At 37.0% G+C, this 16,560-nt stretch overlaps 1 protein-coding gene across 1 annotated transcript in view; it reads left to right on the top strand.

Moving 5' to 3' along the window:
* The window catches only part of AVL9 (AVL9 cell migration associated), a 35,934-nt gene extending 21,069 nt beyond the window's left edge, over nt 1-14,865 (top strand). The window contains exons 5-16 of the mRNA XM_418848.8: nt 130-219; nt 597-663; nt 1,320-1,360; nt 2,448-2,486; nt 4,912-4,981; nt 5,568-6,112; nt 8,828-8,962; nt 9,758-9,977; nt 11,291-11,408; nt 12,326-12,379; nt 13,159-13,247; nt 13,852-14,865. Of these exons, the coding sequence (XP_418848.3) occupies nt 130-219; nt 597-663; nt 1,320-1,360; nt 2,448-2,486; nt 4,912-4,981; nt 5,568-6,112; nt 8,828-8,962; nt 9,758-9,977; nt 11,291-11,408; nt 12,326-12,379; nt 13,159-13,247; nt 13,852-13,946 (1,563 nt within the window). The 3' untranslated portion in view covers nt 13,947-14,865. The remainder of the gene's footprint in view (nt 1-129; nt 220-596; nt 664-1,319; nt 1,361-2,447; nt 2,487-4,911; nt 4,982-5,567; nt 6,113-8,827; nt 8,963-9,757; nt 9,978-11,290; nt 11,409-12,325; nt 12,380-13,158; nt 13,248-13,851) is intronic.
* The last annotated feature ends 1,695 nt before the right edge of the window (nt 14,866-16,560 follow it).

The raw sequence follows: 16,560 nt of genomic DNA, 5'->3' as shown, positions 1-16,560 counted from the left end.
ACTTTCCTCCCGTGAACTCTGTGTAGAGTAAAGTGACTATATTGCAAGATTAGAACGGGAGAAGACTGATGTTCAAAACAACTGAACTGATTTTTTTTCACTTGCTTTTGTATTTGTTTTTCTTTCAAGCCTTTGTATGGGTTACTTCAGGCAAAGCTGCAGCTCATTACTCACGCATATTTTGAAGAAAAAGACTTCTCACAAATTTCAATTCTAAAGGTAACTTTTAAGTAATAACTGTATGAAACAAAGCCTTCAGTGTATAGCGGCAGACTTCAGTGTTTTTAATTAGTGGTTTTGCTCAGGTATTTCGTTTTCATAGCTCATTCAGCTATTCAGCTCTTCTAATACCTTAGAGGACCTATATGACCCTCATGACAGATTACAAATTCGATGTGTATTGAAATAGAAGAATGAGCATGATATTCAACCTGTCTCTCCATTGACTCTTAATAAAATTTGACTTTCTTTTTAGAGTAAGACATTGAAATCCTTCAATAAGACAATTTTTTTAATACTGGATATTGTATGACTGCGTACCATTAATGACCTCGTTTCATTTTTTTGTGCATGTGATTTTGTCCGTACTTCTGCAGGAACTTTATGATCATATGAACAGTTCCTTGGGAGGGACTTTGTTAGAAGGGTCACAAGTTTATCTTGGTAAGTGGCTTTTTTGTACAAGTGGCAGGGATAACGTTACGCTAATCAACGTGTTCCCTTCCTTAGCTAATTTGCTTATGTGCATTAACAGATTAAACGTAGAGGTCAGTGTGCCTGCACAGCATTCTGTTATGCTTCTCTTTATGGATTTAAAGAAATGTCAAATAAATGCAGTGTTGCTTTCATAATAGAAGTTAGTTGTGAGTTGAAAGTCGTCATACTTCTTGACCTGTCAGTCTGACAAATGTCTGCTTAGCTGTTTTTGGAAAACAGCACTTTCTTAATTTATAGACTGTGTTTTGAGGTGCTACATCTTTTGTCTGTTATTTGGGAAATCTCCTGTTCTATTATGACTCTTATCTATGTTTTTTGAAAGTGCAATGTAGGATTTAGTTTAGTGTTTTCATAATGCTGTTGCGGCCAACGGGAGTAACTCAGAGTGTGACTAATCATGTTATTGTCTTCACTGTAATTTAACTATTTCACCTGCACAAAGGAGAGAAGGTACTATGAGTTCTGCTACTGCAATAACCAAGGTTCACATAGAATGCATAATGGGCGTACCCCCCTTCCCCCACAAAAAGTTGACAGGAATTAATGTTAGTATCTCTACTAGCTATTAAACTGCAGTAATCGCTGTTCCTTTGGTGTCTCAGGTCTGTCTCCTCGGGATCTTGTTCTTCACTTTAGACACAAGGTAGGCTTTCTCTGCTAGACTTAAAATACAGCACTTATTTTGAGGAGTAAAATGCTTTTTGAAGAACTGAAAAATAAATGTCTAGACATACCTGAGCTAGAAGTGAGATTGTTCCTTAAGTATTTCTGGTTACAGTCTCCTGATGTTTCCTTTCCACCTACAGATCTTGTGTAAAAGTAAGTTCCATAATGAGAACTTCTGTCTGTCTTTTGGATTTCTTGCGGATTTTTAGGTTTATGTTACAATTCTTTAGTCCTGGCCCAAAGTGAAAGTGGTATCTCAATTATGGTCTTGTTTCTATTTCCTGTGCCTTGTCAAAATAACGTGATGGAAGAATACTGCTAAAGTCATTGCAGACACTTGGGATATTTTTCCCAATATGTAATTTTTGCAGCTCCTGCCACCAAAGAATCTAGTAATTGCTCCCCTTGTTTTTCCTAATGGCTGTCGAAATGGAGCTTGTATCCTGTAGCTAAGTTACAAATAGCATTTAAAGTCTGTAACTGAGAGGCTTCAAGGAAAGAAATTTGAGGTTCTGCATTTAATGGTGTACTTGTGCATGCTTAATACACTTTTGGGGTAGAATTTCCTTTTGTTTCACTTCACACGTCTGCTGATCATTGCCCCAGAAGTGTCACTTTTTCTTTAGATTTAAAGAGTATGGGCAGCTAGCTCTGATCTAAATGTCTTATGTGCACACATCTAACGTTAGGTGAGGTGAATGCTGTTCCTGGAATTTGGCTCAACTTCTTTCTGTAATTCTGCAAAAGAACTTTTGTGTTTATGCAGTTAATTTTTTTTGTTGTTGTTCTAGAATGATACAACATGTTCTTCCTTCTTTATAAGCTTTGTGTATGATTTGAATTACCGATCATGAATTTTTTTTTTTTTTTTTTGTGAGTTTCAAATGTCTTTTCAAAGAGAGCTCTAGTGGAGAAAAGGTATTGAAACATTGGTTGGTTTTTGTTGTTCAGATGTATTTGATGATTTGACAGGTATGCAGAGAAATTGTGAATAGGATAAACTTGCACAGTAATTTTGATAAGTGACACTGCTTCATTTACTGTGTTTCTCCTTTGTTTTTCAGGTCTTGATCCTTTTTAAACTGATTCTTCTAGAGAAGAAGGTATCATTTTGTAGGCTGGGGCACATAATTGAAATAGAAGCAGTTTAATTTTTAAATATTAAAATATGTAGAACATACCATTGAAAAATAAAAAGTTAAATAAAATGATCTGAATTGATGATCAGCAATTTTACATACATGTGCAAATCAGGAAAGTATGCTCAAAGTAACTACTGTGTGTTGCTGCATAGATGTGCTTCTGCTGCTGTTATGTGCATACTCCACTTTTATTAGTAGCTGTGAAGTAAAATGCAATTAAACGTGGGGAAAGTTAACATGTTATACAAGATAAGAAAAGATGCACAGGATGCAAGTAGGTACTTATGCAAATAAATGGATAGGAAGTGTTGAGACCTAAAATGGAACATACAGCTTTACAGCTTTCACTAAGTAGAATTTTTATTTCAGGCTTAAAATAGACATACCAAAAGAAACCAGTAGAAGGAATGTCTTACAAACCTGAATTGTGTGGACAGCTATAGGAGACAATGTAAAGGGTCATTTCTGTTGGGTCAGGCTGAATTGAGAACACAAATCTGTTTTAAAGCAACCAACAAACAGACAAACAAAAATCTCTACTTAGAGTTTGCTTTGGGCTAGAAAGATATTTGTTTTCTTGTCTCAGCGTGTCAAGAGATAAACAGAAGAACTTTCAGTGATGAGTGTCTATAACTCCCAGACAATGTTTTGCAGGAGCTTTTTGTCTTAATGTTTAAACAGAAGTATGAAGAACACTTTCAGTTCCCCAAATGTCATATTCTTTTCTGTGAGGAAACCCGGCTTCTTTAGAGTGATGAGAAGGAATGTAGGAATTTCCCATTAACTGCAACTGGAAGGCCAGTAAGACCCACCCTACAAACAGCAAAGTAGCTGGGTCTGTGGCCCAGGGATCCTTACTAAGGCTGTGAATATGGCCTTCTAAAACAGAAGTACTTGAATAGAATATAATTATTACATAGTGGGATTACACATCTAGAAATGCGTGTAATCAAGATGGAATAGCAAGCTTTTTCCCTCAGATCACTTCAGTACATTTTTTTTTTTAAGCCGTAAGTTAATATAGGTTTTTCCAAGCCTATTTTGACTCTAAAATGAATTTATTTTTTCTAATAACTGGACAGTTATTAATAAATGTGAGACTTTTGTATTGTTTGTTTTTGTCCTAAAATCCCTCAGGAAGACAACACTTGCTATTTTAAAAGCAAGAGTTTTGGTTTTCTGGCACTGCCTGTTTTCTGGCAGATGTTTATGCTCCAGAATAACTGTGGAAATTTGTATGTTCAAAGATCTTAAATATAACATGCAAGAAGCCTTGCATATCATAGTAATGCCAATTTTCCTTGAGCTGAAAAATGCCTCCCTGCCACGAACTGCTTTCCTGTAACTCTTGGCAATTTGGTTGGTGCGTTTCCACAGGCTTTAAGAATGTTTTTGCTGTTTGGTTTTTTTCACCTCTCAGCTGTTACTGCGCTAGAAGACTCCTTGTATGTGGTGATCGTTTAACTTTCTGCTGCCAGGACCACCTAGTTTGCCGATGTAAATGTTGTAGGTCATGTAATGTAGGAGGGGTAAAGGAACGTGCACCTATGCAGATGGAAATATGGCAGAGGGACTTGGTGGAACAAATACATAAAAGTGCTTGGCTTAAGTTGGCAGTCCACCCAAACTGAAGATAAATTCAAGTAAATTTCCTGAAGACAAAGGACTTCTTTATAGACATAGTTATTTCTGTAGTCTTAAAAACAAGTTTTGCTAGAAGTACATAGCATATGACAGCATAAAATTGGAAGGATATTGTAGGATTCCTGCTGTAGTTTCTTGCTATTACGTTCCGTATTTTTCATATTGACCAGCATCTGGAAAGAAATTAGGAAGTTACATTCTTAAGTACTTTTCACTGAAGTTAATATCAATTGTGTTTTCTGTTTCTGTAAACTCAGTTTTTATCGTAGGAAGATGTAATAAATGCATGCTGCAGCTATCCTAGTTTTCGCATGCCTTCGATATATTTCATAGAGGGTTTTTTTTTTTTTGCCAGAATTCTGGAACGGAGGTTATTCAGACCCTTTGATCTATAAGAGACACTTTAATGCACTACAAATTAACAACAACCTATGTAGAGTGAGAGGAACAACTTCTGCCTGTGGTTTAATCAGATGTTTCTAAAATGGATCCAGTCAGCATGCTGGATCAATAAGACCATTCAGTCAGAAAAATCTGACTATATGTTATGCACACAGGCACATACATATAATGTATATATTATAAATATTATAAAGTACAAATGTACAATATACATATTCAAATAGTTAATATGAGCTGTTCTAAGAGCTTTTGTGGGCAAGCAGAATTCCTTTTTTTTTTTTTTTTTTTTTTTAATAAATTCCTTTTTATTTTATCTTTTTCCCTCCTCTCCTGCAACCAGGTGCTGTTTTATATTTCTCCGGTAAATAGATTAGTGGGAGCTCTGATGACTGTCCTGTCATTATTTCCTGGTAAGAAGAGAAGCTTGAACTTCTCAGTTGTTATAGTATGGTTATATGTACCACCTTATGTGGGGAACAGATTACACGAAAATAGAATTATGTTGACACGTTGCTTGAAAAATGGGATAACTTGTAGACATATGCATGTAGTGTGGACATACCTCCTCACGTTGTTCGCACTGTCTGAATTACTTCTTGTGTTTAATTAAAGCCACTGGATCTTCTGTATTGACTGTGGGTAACATAAATGTGACTCTGAATTAGCCAAGTTCCTTAAAAGTCAGAAATTCTTTCTGCGTGCACTTCTGAAAACAAAACAGACAAACCCATTCGTAACCTTACTAATTCTTAACTTACAACCAGTCTTCCCAAAACAAAGTTGAGGTAGTCTTCTTTTCAGAAGAGAGGGGTTTTTTTTTTGTTTGGTGGTGGGTTTTTTTTTTTTTTTTTTTTGTTTTTGTTTTTGTTTTTCCAAAGTAGTGTAAAATATGTGATTTCCAGTATGCACTCAGTGGCACTTTCTTCATTGTCTTTAACAGAAGTCATCTGAATTCATATTGAAATGCTGACTTTAACGTACGATGTCACTTTGCAGGTATGATTGAGCACGGTCTTACTGACAGCTCACACTATAGACCCAGAAAAAGCGTATCAGAGGATGCTGGCTTGCAAGAAACTACACCATGGTTAGATAACTCAACTTCTGTGTCTGCTGGTGGTATTTCGAATACAAACTTGGGAACAGGGAAGGGAGGCAAGAAGATGGCAGGAAACCACTCAGTGGAAGGTCAAAAAGCAAACATTCCTTTCTGCCAGTCAGAGAAGACTTACAATGGAGCTCAGTCCTCCAATGGTACTGTGCAACATCTAGAAGTTCCTTCCCGCACTTCTCCAGAATCCTCTGAAAGTGACTGGGAGACCTTAGATCCTAGCATTTTGGAGGAGTCTAGTATGAAAGGAGAATGTGAAAAAGCAGCATTGGAACAGGTGGAAAATCGTCCAAGTGAATGCCCGAGCTCTGAAAGTCTTCCAATCACTGTGCAGCCCCAAGCAAACACAGGACACATGGTGCTTGTTCCAGGACTCATATCTGGCTTGGAAGAGGACCAGTATGGTATGCCGTTGGCTATTTTTACGAAGGTAAATAGGTTTTTTCTGATATTTGGTAACTCATAAAGACTTCTCTTTGTCAGAGATGTCTTGTAATTTTTGGTTACTGAACTCCAAATATACAGTAGGGTACTACAAAACATGGAAGTATGGTCTCTGACAAGTGACTGCAAGTTCATACGCAGGTAGAAAGCATGCTTGTGTGTTTGAGGGATGTGAGCATGTGCACGTGCAGTCCACTTTTCTTTCATTCGTATACTTAGTACTATTTGCAATTCTACAAGATTGTAACCTCTAGACCCAGCATGGTTAATGAATGGTATGTATCAGTAACTACTGTTTTCTTTTACTCTGAAGAATTGTTGATCTAATCTATATGGGTTGAGATCAGAGTACTTAAGAAGTGTTTAGATATGTTAATCCAAACTAATTATGAAAGCTGTATCTTATCTGCCACCTAAGCATGTTTTCCTTTTTTTATGTGTATATTTTTTCTCACTTCCTCATATGATAACTATTCCTGATTGTCTGTGGCTCTTTCGCTGTGCATAGTGCTGAACTGCTGAGCTTTGAGCTTTCATTAAAAAATGCCTAACTGGACTCTGGGTATTCCAGAGTTTCTCCAACAGCTCTGATGGGCATTGTTAGATAACAAGCAGTACGTCTATTGGGGCTGGCTTTCTGTCTAAAATGGAAAAAAAAAATGCCTCCCTTTTAAGGATAGCTTTGTTAGTAAGAGAGGTGGTGTGTCTTTTTGTTTTCTTTTTAACATGCTGTTTAAGCAGATGATTGAGATATGTCTCCTCAAGCTGATGAGGTTACAAGTGGCATTTCTTTCTTTGGAAATGTTTATTTGCATTTTCTTTCAGAATGTTTTGTTTAGTAATGGTACTTGAGCTTCTTGGAATACCTTTCATTGGTAACAGTGCAAACGTAAGCCAAAGTTGGCAACTCAAATGTCATTTTTCCTATATTGCCTCAAGTCACTGTTAGAGAAAGGTTTTCAACACAGAACTACAGTCTGGTGTTTGTCTTTATGGTCTATCTGAGCAACAGAATAGCCTGTAATTTGTGTTCAGTGTATGTTCTATTGAAAATACTAGATTGAAAGTTAGAAGCAAGTGATTGATAAGAGGTCCTATGGGTGCAAACTGAGTTTGCTACTAAGCTCATAAAATGGAAGAACAAACAATTTTAAGGAAGCTGGCGTGTTGTATGTTTACCTTCTGTTTCCCAAAGGCACTTTTCGTCTGAGTTCATCCAGTGTAATTAAAGCAGAAACGGCTCTACATCTCAAAATTACCAGAAAAATCTGATTATAAGTTATAGTTTAACTGCTTACTGAAAGTCGGAATCTTTTAGAGCTCTCTGAAGGTGGTTCTGCCATGCAATGGAAAGACTAACAAATCTGACAAATGTGAAAAGGCGGAAATTTTGTGAGATGGTGCAATAATGTATCTGAGTGCACTGCAGGACAGAGAAAAATAGGTTGTGGTACTTGTTTCTTCAGTAGCAGTTCTATAAGGTCTAAAACCCATTTAATTTTCACTGTTTTAAGAAAGAAAAGAATTGAATGTGTTCACTGAAATAAATGTTGTTATGTTTAATAGAGGAAGGTGAATTTGGGAGCTGACACTTGATCTTTTAAACAGTGAATAATATCTAATAGTTGCTACTCGAGTAGCAACTGTCGAGAAGCACTGGCTTCCTTTTGCCTGCTTATTACGCTGTGTTTTCTAAAAAAATTCTGTTTTAGGTTGGTAATTCCATCTCCAAGCACTGTTGTTCTTTCGACACACACAGTTTGCTTTCAGTTGATAAGTGCTTGTCATCTGGAAAGCCATCCTTGCATCCAAAAGGGAGTAGTTGTGCTCCTTTCTTCCGTATGTTTCCAGTTACTGTGTGATGAAGTACATGTGCTTTTTAATTCTGTTCAGTATGCTGCTAGCTCTTCTGGGTTACTACTAGTGAATAAACCACTCTATGCCATCTGCAGTTGAACAGCTACTAGACTTGAGTGTTAGACTTCATGGTTTTGCTCCTCCTATGTTTAAAAGGAGAGTTATAATAACTACAGCTGCTTCTCAGAGATCTCTGAATAATTTGCTTCAGAGCCACATAACTCTTCTTTGTGTTTAGGGTCGTTTTTTTATATATATTAAATTGGAGTGTGGAATATGAGATTTACATAAGCATGGAATAGTTGAAGAGCACAGTGCATTGCTTTCTGTCCTGTTCTTCTAAAGCAGGAATGCATGTGCCCATCAAAAACTGATTGCTCTCTCTGCACCTGGGAAATTTCTATCCTCCGAATGTGGATAGCAGTTGTGTATGTTTGTAATTCTGTGACACTGTAGACCTGAGGCACATCAAAAGACATTGTGGTATGCAAGTAGAGAGTTCTCCTCTGAGTTTTCGTCTCTTAACTAACCTGAGACCTCGTCGTCAATTTATATTGCTTAGTTTGTTGACTTGTAAACACACCTGATTCCATTCAATTGACATTGTATTTTAGTTTCGGTCCTGAGACTTGAAGGCAGTACAACCTCTTGGAAAACTCAGCAAGTTTGGAATCTGGTTGCTTTGCTTTGAAGATGTCATACAGTGAAATTATAGTAGCCAGAGGTGTCTGTTCTGGGTTCATTGTGGTGGCTTTTATTAATTAGGGAAAAAAAATCTGAATATAGACAAACTTTTTTTTTTTTTGGCCTTCTATTAACCCTCTAAATATCTCTGTTGCTTTAGGGATACCTTTGCTTGCCATACATGGCACTGCAGCAACATCATCTTCTGTCAGATGTGACAGTCCGCGGCTTTGTTGCGGGAGCCACCAATATCCTCTTCCGGCAGCAAAAACATCTGAGCGATGCAATTGTGGAAGTATGACTCTTTGTATTCAAGCTTCTTGAACTGAAGATGAGGGGCGGGGGGGAAAATTGCATTTTGAATGTATAGTTTCATGCCCAAATTTTTAAGTACTTCTCTGTGAAATAAATTCTTAAATTAATTCTGAACTTATTCCATTTGTATCAGGGTAGGACATAACTTTACCTGTGCAAAAGTAATGTGTCCTTCTTGATGTTAGGTATAATCTGCAAATTCAAATACAATTTTTTTAAAATGTGTATTTTGTCACCAGTGTACTTCTACTTCTCACGTCATGGCTTTTTCTCATGGCTTTGTAGTAAGGTCTTCAAAAATCAGTGCTTGCAGTTAATGAACAGATACGGTTGAGAATAAAAAATATTAGTGTTGACTTCCACTTGATTAAATCAACAGGGCAAACAGGATCTGAGAAAGCACCGTGTCTGTTCTAGTAAGTGAATACAAATATATGATCAAAATTTGATATCCTGAGATAGATACATGTTGGTAATCAACTTAAATTGAAATGAAAATCAGTGAGCCTCAAAGAAAACACACGTGAACACCAAACTTCCTCTTCTAAATCTTGTCAAATGAGCAGGTTTTGCTATAGACCAGGAAGATTATCAGTTTCAGATTGAATTAGAGCAATATCTGACACTGAAAGCTGTTCATTCAGAATTTCATTGGTGGTTTGTTTCTTTTCTGTATTTGTTGAATCTGATGGGTTTAGATTTAGGTAGTTGCTCACCTGTGCATATAAGCAGTTTTATTTAGATAACTTTTTACCCTTGGAATTATTTCAAACAGATAGAAGATGCTCATGTACAAATCCATGATCCAGAACTTCGTAAGATCCTGAACCCTACAACTGCTGACCTGAGATTTGCAGATTACTTGGTGAAGCATGTAACTGAGAACAGAGACGATGTTTTCCTTGACGGCACTGGATGGGAAGGAGGAGATGAGTGGATCAGGGCTCAGTTCAGTGCTTATCTTCATGCACTGCTTGCTTCTGTGCTGCAACCAGGTAGAACAAATGCCTTGTCCAGGGCCTGAGATGAGGGTGGGTTTAAAAAGTGTTTGCCCTGTTTTATTACATGTGTAGCCTGTCATAGGCAGAAGGATAGCCAAAAGTTTCACCTTTAAGCTGTTTTTTTTTTTTAATTGTCGTGACTCTCTTTCTTGTTCCTTGACAAAATTATTACTAATTCTTCACAGCCTTACAGACCTATTTTTTTCTTTTGACTATCTTCTCCTTGATTTTAATCAAGCTTTCCTCATAAGTAGAAGTACCTGAAAGCCTGTATAGGATAAGACTTTTACAAACTTGGATATCCTACAGACTTCAGTCAGTTTGGGGAACTAATTGGATTCAAGGAGGCATGAAGTTAAGTGGCTGTTTTCAGGAAGTTTTACTAGTCTGTCCCATCTCTTTCCCGCTGCTGCTGTGGTCTTGAGTAGGGATTCGTTTAAGCTGAAAATGTCAGCTTGAGGTTTTTATCAGCTTCTGTTCTCTGGAGCTCAACATCGTTGCCTCAACTCAGAGGGAATTCTCTGTGTTGTAGCCTTTCATGCATGAGCGTAACTAAAATAATCAGTGGCTTATTTGTGGAAGCTTGCCTAGCACTAAGTCTGTTAACTTCATCCTCTTCACGATTATTCTCCCTTAACACCTATTAAGTAACTCAGTTCCTGTTCTGTGGTATTTCTGAGAAATCATGGGATTGAGAACTTGATTTTAAAGTTTTGAAGATGCCAAGTTCTTTGTCTGGCAATGTCAGTACTGTACGATGATCATGTGGTTGATAATGAAATGTTGGAATTTTCCTGAAATTCATACCACTAAACTGTCTGTCTCTAAAGTGATTTCCCATAATCTTCTGAATTTTAAAGGGGATGTTGTGGTAAGTTTATTCCACAGTAGCTTGTACTGCGGTTTTGGAGTGAATTTGAAATTTACTAAATTGGAATGAGTATTAACATAGTACAGCAAACCGTATTGTATCTGATCAAAACTAATGTAAGTCAGTTCCTGTGTGGGCGGCTCTTTTTTCCTCCTCTCCGACTGAGCTCACTGAGAACTTTGTAAATTAATTAAGGGGAGAAAAAGATTGAGCTTATTTTTATTTTGAGTTTTTGTTTTGTCCTGGCTTGGAGAGACTTAATAATAAAAGTAATTTAAACATTTTAAAGTGCCATTTCACAGAGCTAAGTTTGACTTACATTTGATTGGATGAGAGTCTGGAAAATGTTAGCTTTTCTGTAAAAATACAGTTGTTTTTCTTGTATTGCATCCATAATGAATTGCTACCAGTTAGCATCTTTATTTTAATTTCTCAGACAATGAAAAGACTTTGTCAGACTTTGGAACAGCCTTCGTAGCAGCCTGGAAAAATACTCACAACTACAGAGTATGGAATAGCAACAAGCATCCAGCTCTTGCAGAAGTACATTCTAGGTAAGGAACTGGGGATTTTTTTAGCATTTAATATGAAATGCTCCTATTATGAGCAGTTAGGAACACAGCGTTCTGTAGAATCGGTGTCCCGCTTATTCCTGTTACAGAGCCCTGAGGGCTTTGTGACCCTGTGCAGTAAAGATCCTGTGAGTACAGAAATTGAGTATTTCTACTTCTCAGCACCTTACTTTAATTCTGGGGTATAACTTTATGAAGAAAGCTATGTCCAGAGTCAGGAGAAGTGGAACTTACTAATGTTAATCGCTGGCTATCCCCAAGCTATAAAGAATTTGTCACTGTCCTCAGATGATGGTGGTTTTCATTAGTTACTTCCAGGTTTACAAGGAAATGTCTGGGGTTGTCACTGATAGGGACGGAGGGAAGCTGGCTAATTTATGTTGCATGTTCTATTATTTTGATTGTTTTTGTGTGTATTTCCACTCCAAGCTTAGATGATGCCAGACTTGGTAACACTGTAGGCTATGCATATGTTTTGTTTAGCATGCATTTATATTGTACTGCAGGGAGTTTTGTTAGCTTTCATTCTTGCTTTGCCAGCTGATGTAGTCTGAAGAAAGTTGTTTTTCTTTAGACCTGCAAGGCTCTTTTGGTCTGCCTAAGGGATTTTTTTCCTTCTTCCATTCTTTGTCTTGGAAGAAGTGTCTGCCTTAGTGTGAAAAGAAGGTTATTAGGATGTGAAAATAGGAGGCACCTTACCCATGGATTGTACGAAACCTAAGACTGAACAATCAGTACTACCTAGCCTTCTGTAAAGTGGTACAGTACCCGGTCTATAATGGATTGATTATTTTTTGTAAGCCACAGGGACAAATATAACTAGAAGATGAAGTTGCTGTAGTGTGGATTCATGATAGAAAAATACTTAATGTTTTGTTGTTTTTTTCCTTCTCTTCTAGCCATCCATTTCAGGGACAATACTCTGTGTCAGATGTTAAATTAAGATTGTCACAGTAAGTATATAGTAGTTTGATATGCATTTTTTAAAATGTATAGGCAAATATTAATAACAGCACAGCTGTTGCAGTAATGGCCTAAACAAAATGATGGTTTAAGTTGGCCATGTACACAAAACTGCATTCAAAGTTCTCCTGCAAAAAATTGCGTGTAGTGAAGTTGTTGTTAAGCTTTACATAAATGGGTTTACAAACCTGAAAAGTGGACTTGAATGTTGCTGTTTAAAACTGAGTAAATTTTACTTTCAAGTCATCGCACTCATGCTGTGGAATTGATTTGCTTTGGGGTCTGTCCTTCCCAAATTAAGGAAGTGTCTTTTATTCTTTTACATTTTTAACAGAAATATGAGTTATACTTGATACAAAATTCTATATTAGAGCAAGATACAAAGTAAACTCTATTTGGAAAAAGGAATAACAACTGTTGAGTAACACTGTTTTGTTTAAAGCTTATAGATGTGGCTGAAACTTTCCAAAACCTCTGCAGATCTGATTCTGTAAAAGTATTTTGGTAAACATTTAGGAAATATATTAGCATGTTCTATAAAAATGAACAGTTGGATATTTTGATTCCTGTTGCTGGCAGTATCTCTTCTTCCTCAGAGGAGCTTGCAGATAAGATGCATAAAACCTATACAAAAATCATTGGCTTGACTTATTTATGTGCACATTCTGTATAGATCTGTGTATAGATTGATATTTGAAATAAATATTTTATTTACAGCTGAAGTTCATCAGTCAGTTGACTAACAGTCTTCAGTATCTCTCTTGTTTAGTTCTGTGCAAAACAGCGAACGTGGGAAGAAGATTGGAAATGTGATGGTTTCTACTAGCCGAAATGTTGTGCAAACAGGAAAAGCTGTAGGTAAGAAGTTTATTTTAAACTCGTTTGGATCTAAGCAGTACCTTCTTTTAAGTAAGCATCTTTTATCTCGGTTATATTTTATTTTAATCCAAGAGTACTTTATAACATTCATGCAAAACAGAGCAACATTTTGAGTGGTAGAGTTGCTGATCGAGGTCCTGTATGTTGCATAATAGTGAACTTGAACAGGAGCACCTTGATCACATCATTTTCCAGTGCAAGAGAATGCAAGATCAGCAGTTGTAGAGTCCTACATTTCTTTTGTGGTTGCTTTGCCAAAAGTTGCTCAGCTTGTTTTTTCATTGCGTAAAAGTCTTGCTGCTTTTTTTTTTGCTACTGTGCACTCTGGCAAGGAACTCTTTTCAGCAGTACATCTAGCCAGCCTTCCAAGGTGAGGGACAACGTGGTCCATTTCTACTGAGCTATTGTGTTCAAGTTCTTTGAATATTATCTGACATGTTCTTCAAGCTCAGGTTTTGAATTCTAGAAATTCCAAATTGAGTAGCAAATTACTTGAATTCTTATTTTTTTTTAGTGGGAGTAATTTTTAAGAAGCTTAGTAAAGGTAAAATTACACTTTTGTTTTGTTTGTTTTATAATGCAGGTCAGTCGGTTGGAGGAGCCTTCACAAGTGCAAAATCAGCCATGTCATCATGGTTTTCCACTTTTACACAGTCAAGCCAAAGCCTTGGGGACTAAGTGATGGTTTTGCCCAGTGCTGCTAAGTATTTCAGGTGCAATGGTTTCTCTGAGCTGTAAAAGGACTGCTCCAAAAAGTAGGAGGGAATACTACCTATCCAGGACCAAAACAAGGCATATGTTGCTTTCAAGGAGATGTGGAATGTTATCATTCAGTTTCACTAGAAGTATAGAATGGTGAGTGCCTCCATACAATGAGATGGCATTTGCTGGATATTGGTTGTGTTTAAAATGACTACTTCAAATCTGAGCCTTTATAAAGACGTTAGCAAACAAGGCTTGTTGCAAGCCAAATGTGTTTGACTTTAGATTTGTACATTTTCTTGGATGTTGAAGATATTTATGTAAAGTAGTTATATTTTTCAATCCAAGTAGCCAAATGGTTGTGAATCTTCTTAGAAATAAGCAGAGTGTGACTACTGATTCATCTTTCAAGTTGGGTTAGAGAGCATGTCAGCAACAGTTAAAAGGGTGGTTATAGGGTATATAGTGGCTCAAAGCCAGGTAGCACTTTGCTGGTTCCACCTGCAGACTAGAATCAGCAGGGTGCAGAATAAGACTGTGGCTGACTTCGGAGTGTTTCTCCTTTCTCATCTATAGCCACGCACAGTTTTTTGCATTAATCTCTCTAGCTCTCTTTGTGTCTGCAAGTCTGTGTAACAATTGCGAAATCACTCTTTTCTTGGTATTACACAGTAGGCCTTTGTAACAGCGTATGTTTTGGCAGTGTTTTACCCCAGGACATGAACAGGATTCCAGTTGGAGACATCTCTTCATGAAAAGTATTACAAAACAATACTCCAAAATTAGGATTGAATCATAGACAGTTTTCTGAGGTCTTGCTCTGTTAGGATATAATTACACCATCAATGTAATTATTATGTATATGAATACTAAGTATTAAAATTACCTAAGCTAGCACAGTAGCAAACTGCGTATTTTTTTTGCCAGTGAAGTTATGAAGACTCTTCCAAATAAAGAACAGCTATACAGATTTTTCTCTGTCTACTCAGGGAATGTTCTATTTGGATAATTACTTTTTTTGTAAGGAAAGTAACACCAGAATTGAGGGAGCAACTGAAACAGTTTAGTTCTCATCCTTGCATGAGGAAATATAATAGTTTGTATGAAAAGATGTGACGTAATGCTGTACTTCATATGGAAAGTGCAGGCAGTGTCTGTATGTAAACGTGTTCCACATCGTGTGTTTCATGCTCCTGAAACAGATTATTTGCTGTTAGTTGCAATGGATGTGCCTATTCCTTCCGACATCCCCACATGATAACTGCTAATGTTTTCTGTGTTGCAGTATTAGATATTCCAACTTCTCTGTATTGGAACGCTTTTAGTTTGTTCCCTTATCAGTATCTTTGTGTTCTGCCATGCTTTTTTCTGGGGCCAAGGTTTCAAGTCATGGTTCTTTCTTACATTCCTCAAATAAAATAGCTGTTCAAGAGATAAATAAGACGGTTCTAATGTAATTTAACATGTTAAGTTCCAGTTTCTTCAGGTGCATTTGAAAAGCTAGTAGAAAAGGCACAGCTGCATCTCGTAGTTACTGTCCAATAATGTAACTTTCAGTGTTATTGGTTCAGATAGGAATTAAAAAACAGAAGATCTGTTTTAAAGGTTTTATTAAGCTAAATATGTAGTAGAACAGCCACAGAAAACCTGAAGGTGTACAGCAGGCTTGAGTAGCCCCTAAAGCTCTTCTAATCTACTGCTTCTGACATACAAGTGAAATACATCTACAGAACTTTATCTGTTGCTCTTGGACTCCGTATGTATGTGTCTATCTTCTAAAACTTCTGATGCTCTTTAATGTTCTACTCCACGACTCCGTAATAGACATTCATACCTTTTTAAAGATCATGAAATACTTGTAGGAAGACCTCGGGTGAAATACGACTAAAGGTGCAGTTATTGGTGATGACTGTAGAGCTTTCTGATTCAGCATGTAGATAAGAAAATAATCGCTTGCTTTTGTGATCTTTTTCCTCACCGTCCTGGCTGTCTCTGTTGTGGAGCCAAAAATACCACCACATTGAGTATTTTCCTTTCTTGTCTCTCAACACATGGTTGGATTAAGAAGCTTGTATTCATCTTCAATGTTCTTAAGAATCAGCTTCCTGCTAGCAAGTTGAATGGTGATTTAAACTCAGCAGTGGGTGGAGATGAAGTGATCTTTGTCATAAGTTGTCTTCATTAATATGTATGTTTGCTCTTTGACACTTGCTTAAATGTACTTTTGGTCTGTAGGAGGGATAGCAGCCACTGACTTTCATCTCAGTTGACGTAGTCCTCTTCTTAATTTAATGTTTGTGATCTCTTTACATAAATCCAGCGTGAATGCAAGTTATTTTCTTCCCCTCTGTTTTAAAACTTCCAGTGCAAGCATTGTTACTTATTCAAAAGGATTTATGCAGTCAACTTCAGAAGACCCTGACATCTGTTCCTGCGTGGCAAGAAATAGGGAGTAGTAAATGAATTGGTGATAGCGCCTCTAATGAGAGTCAACTGTGAAGGTACTGTTACAGCTCAGTCACAATGTACGTTGCAGAGGTATTTCTGATTGTTAACGTACAGCACAAACTCACCTCCACATAATATAGTG

This window comes from Gallus gallus, chromosome 2 (genome assembly GCF_016699485.2).
Source record: "Gallus gallus isolate bGalGal1 chromosome 2, bGalGal1.mat.broiler.GRCg7b, whole genome shotgun sequence".
NCBI classification, from domain to species: Eukaryota; Metazoa; Chordata; class Aves; order Galliformes; family Phasianidae; genus Gallus; species Gallus gallus.
The sequence above is the reverse complement of the archived record's forward strand: the minus strand, read 5'-3'. Positions and strand labels throughout refer to the sequence as shown.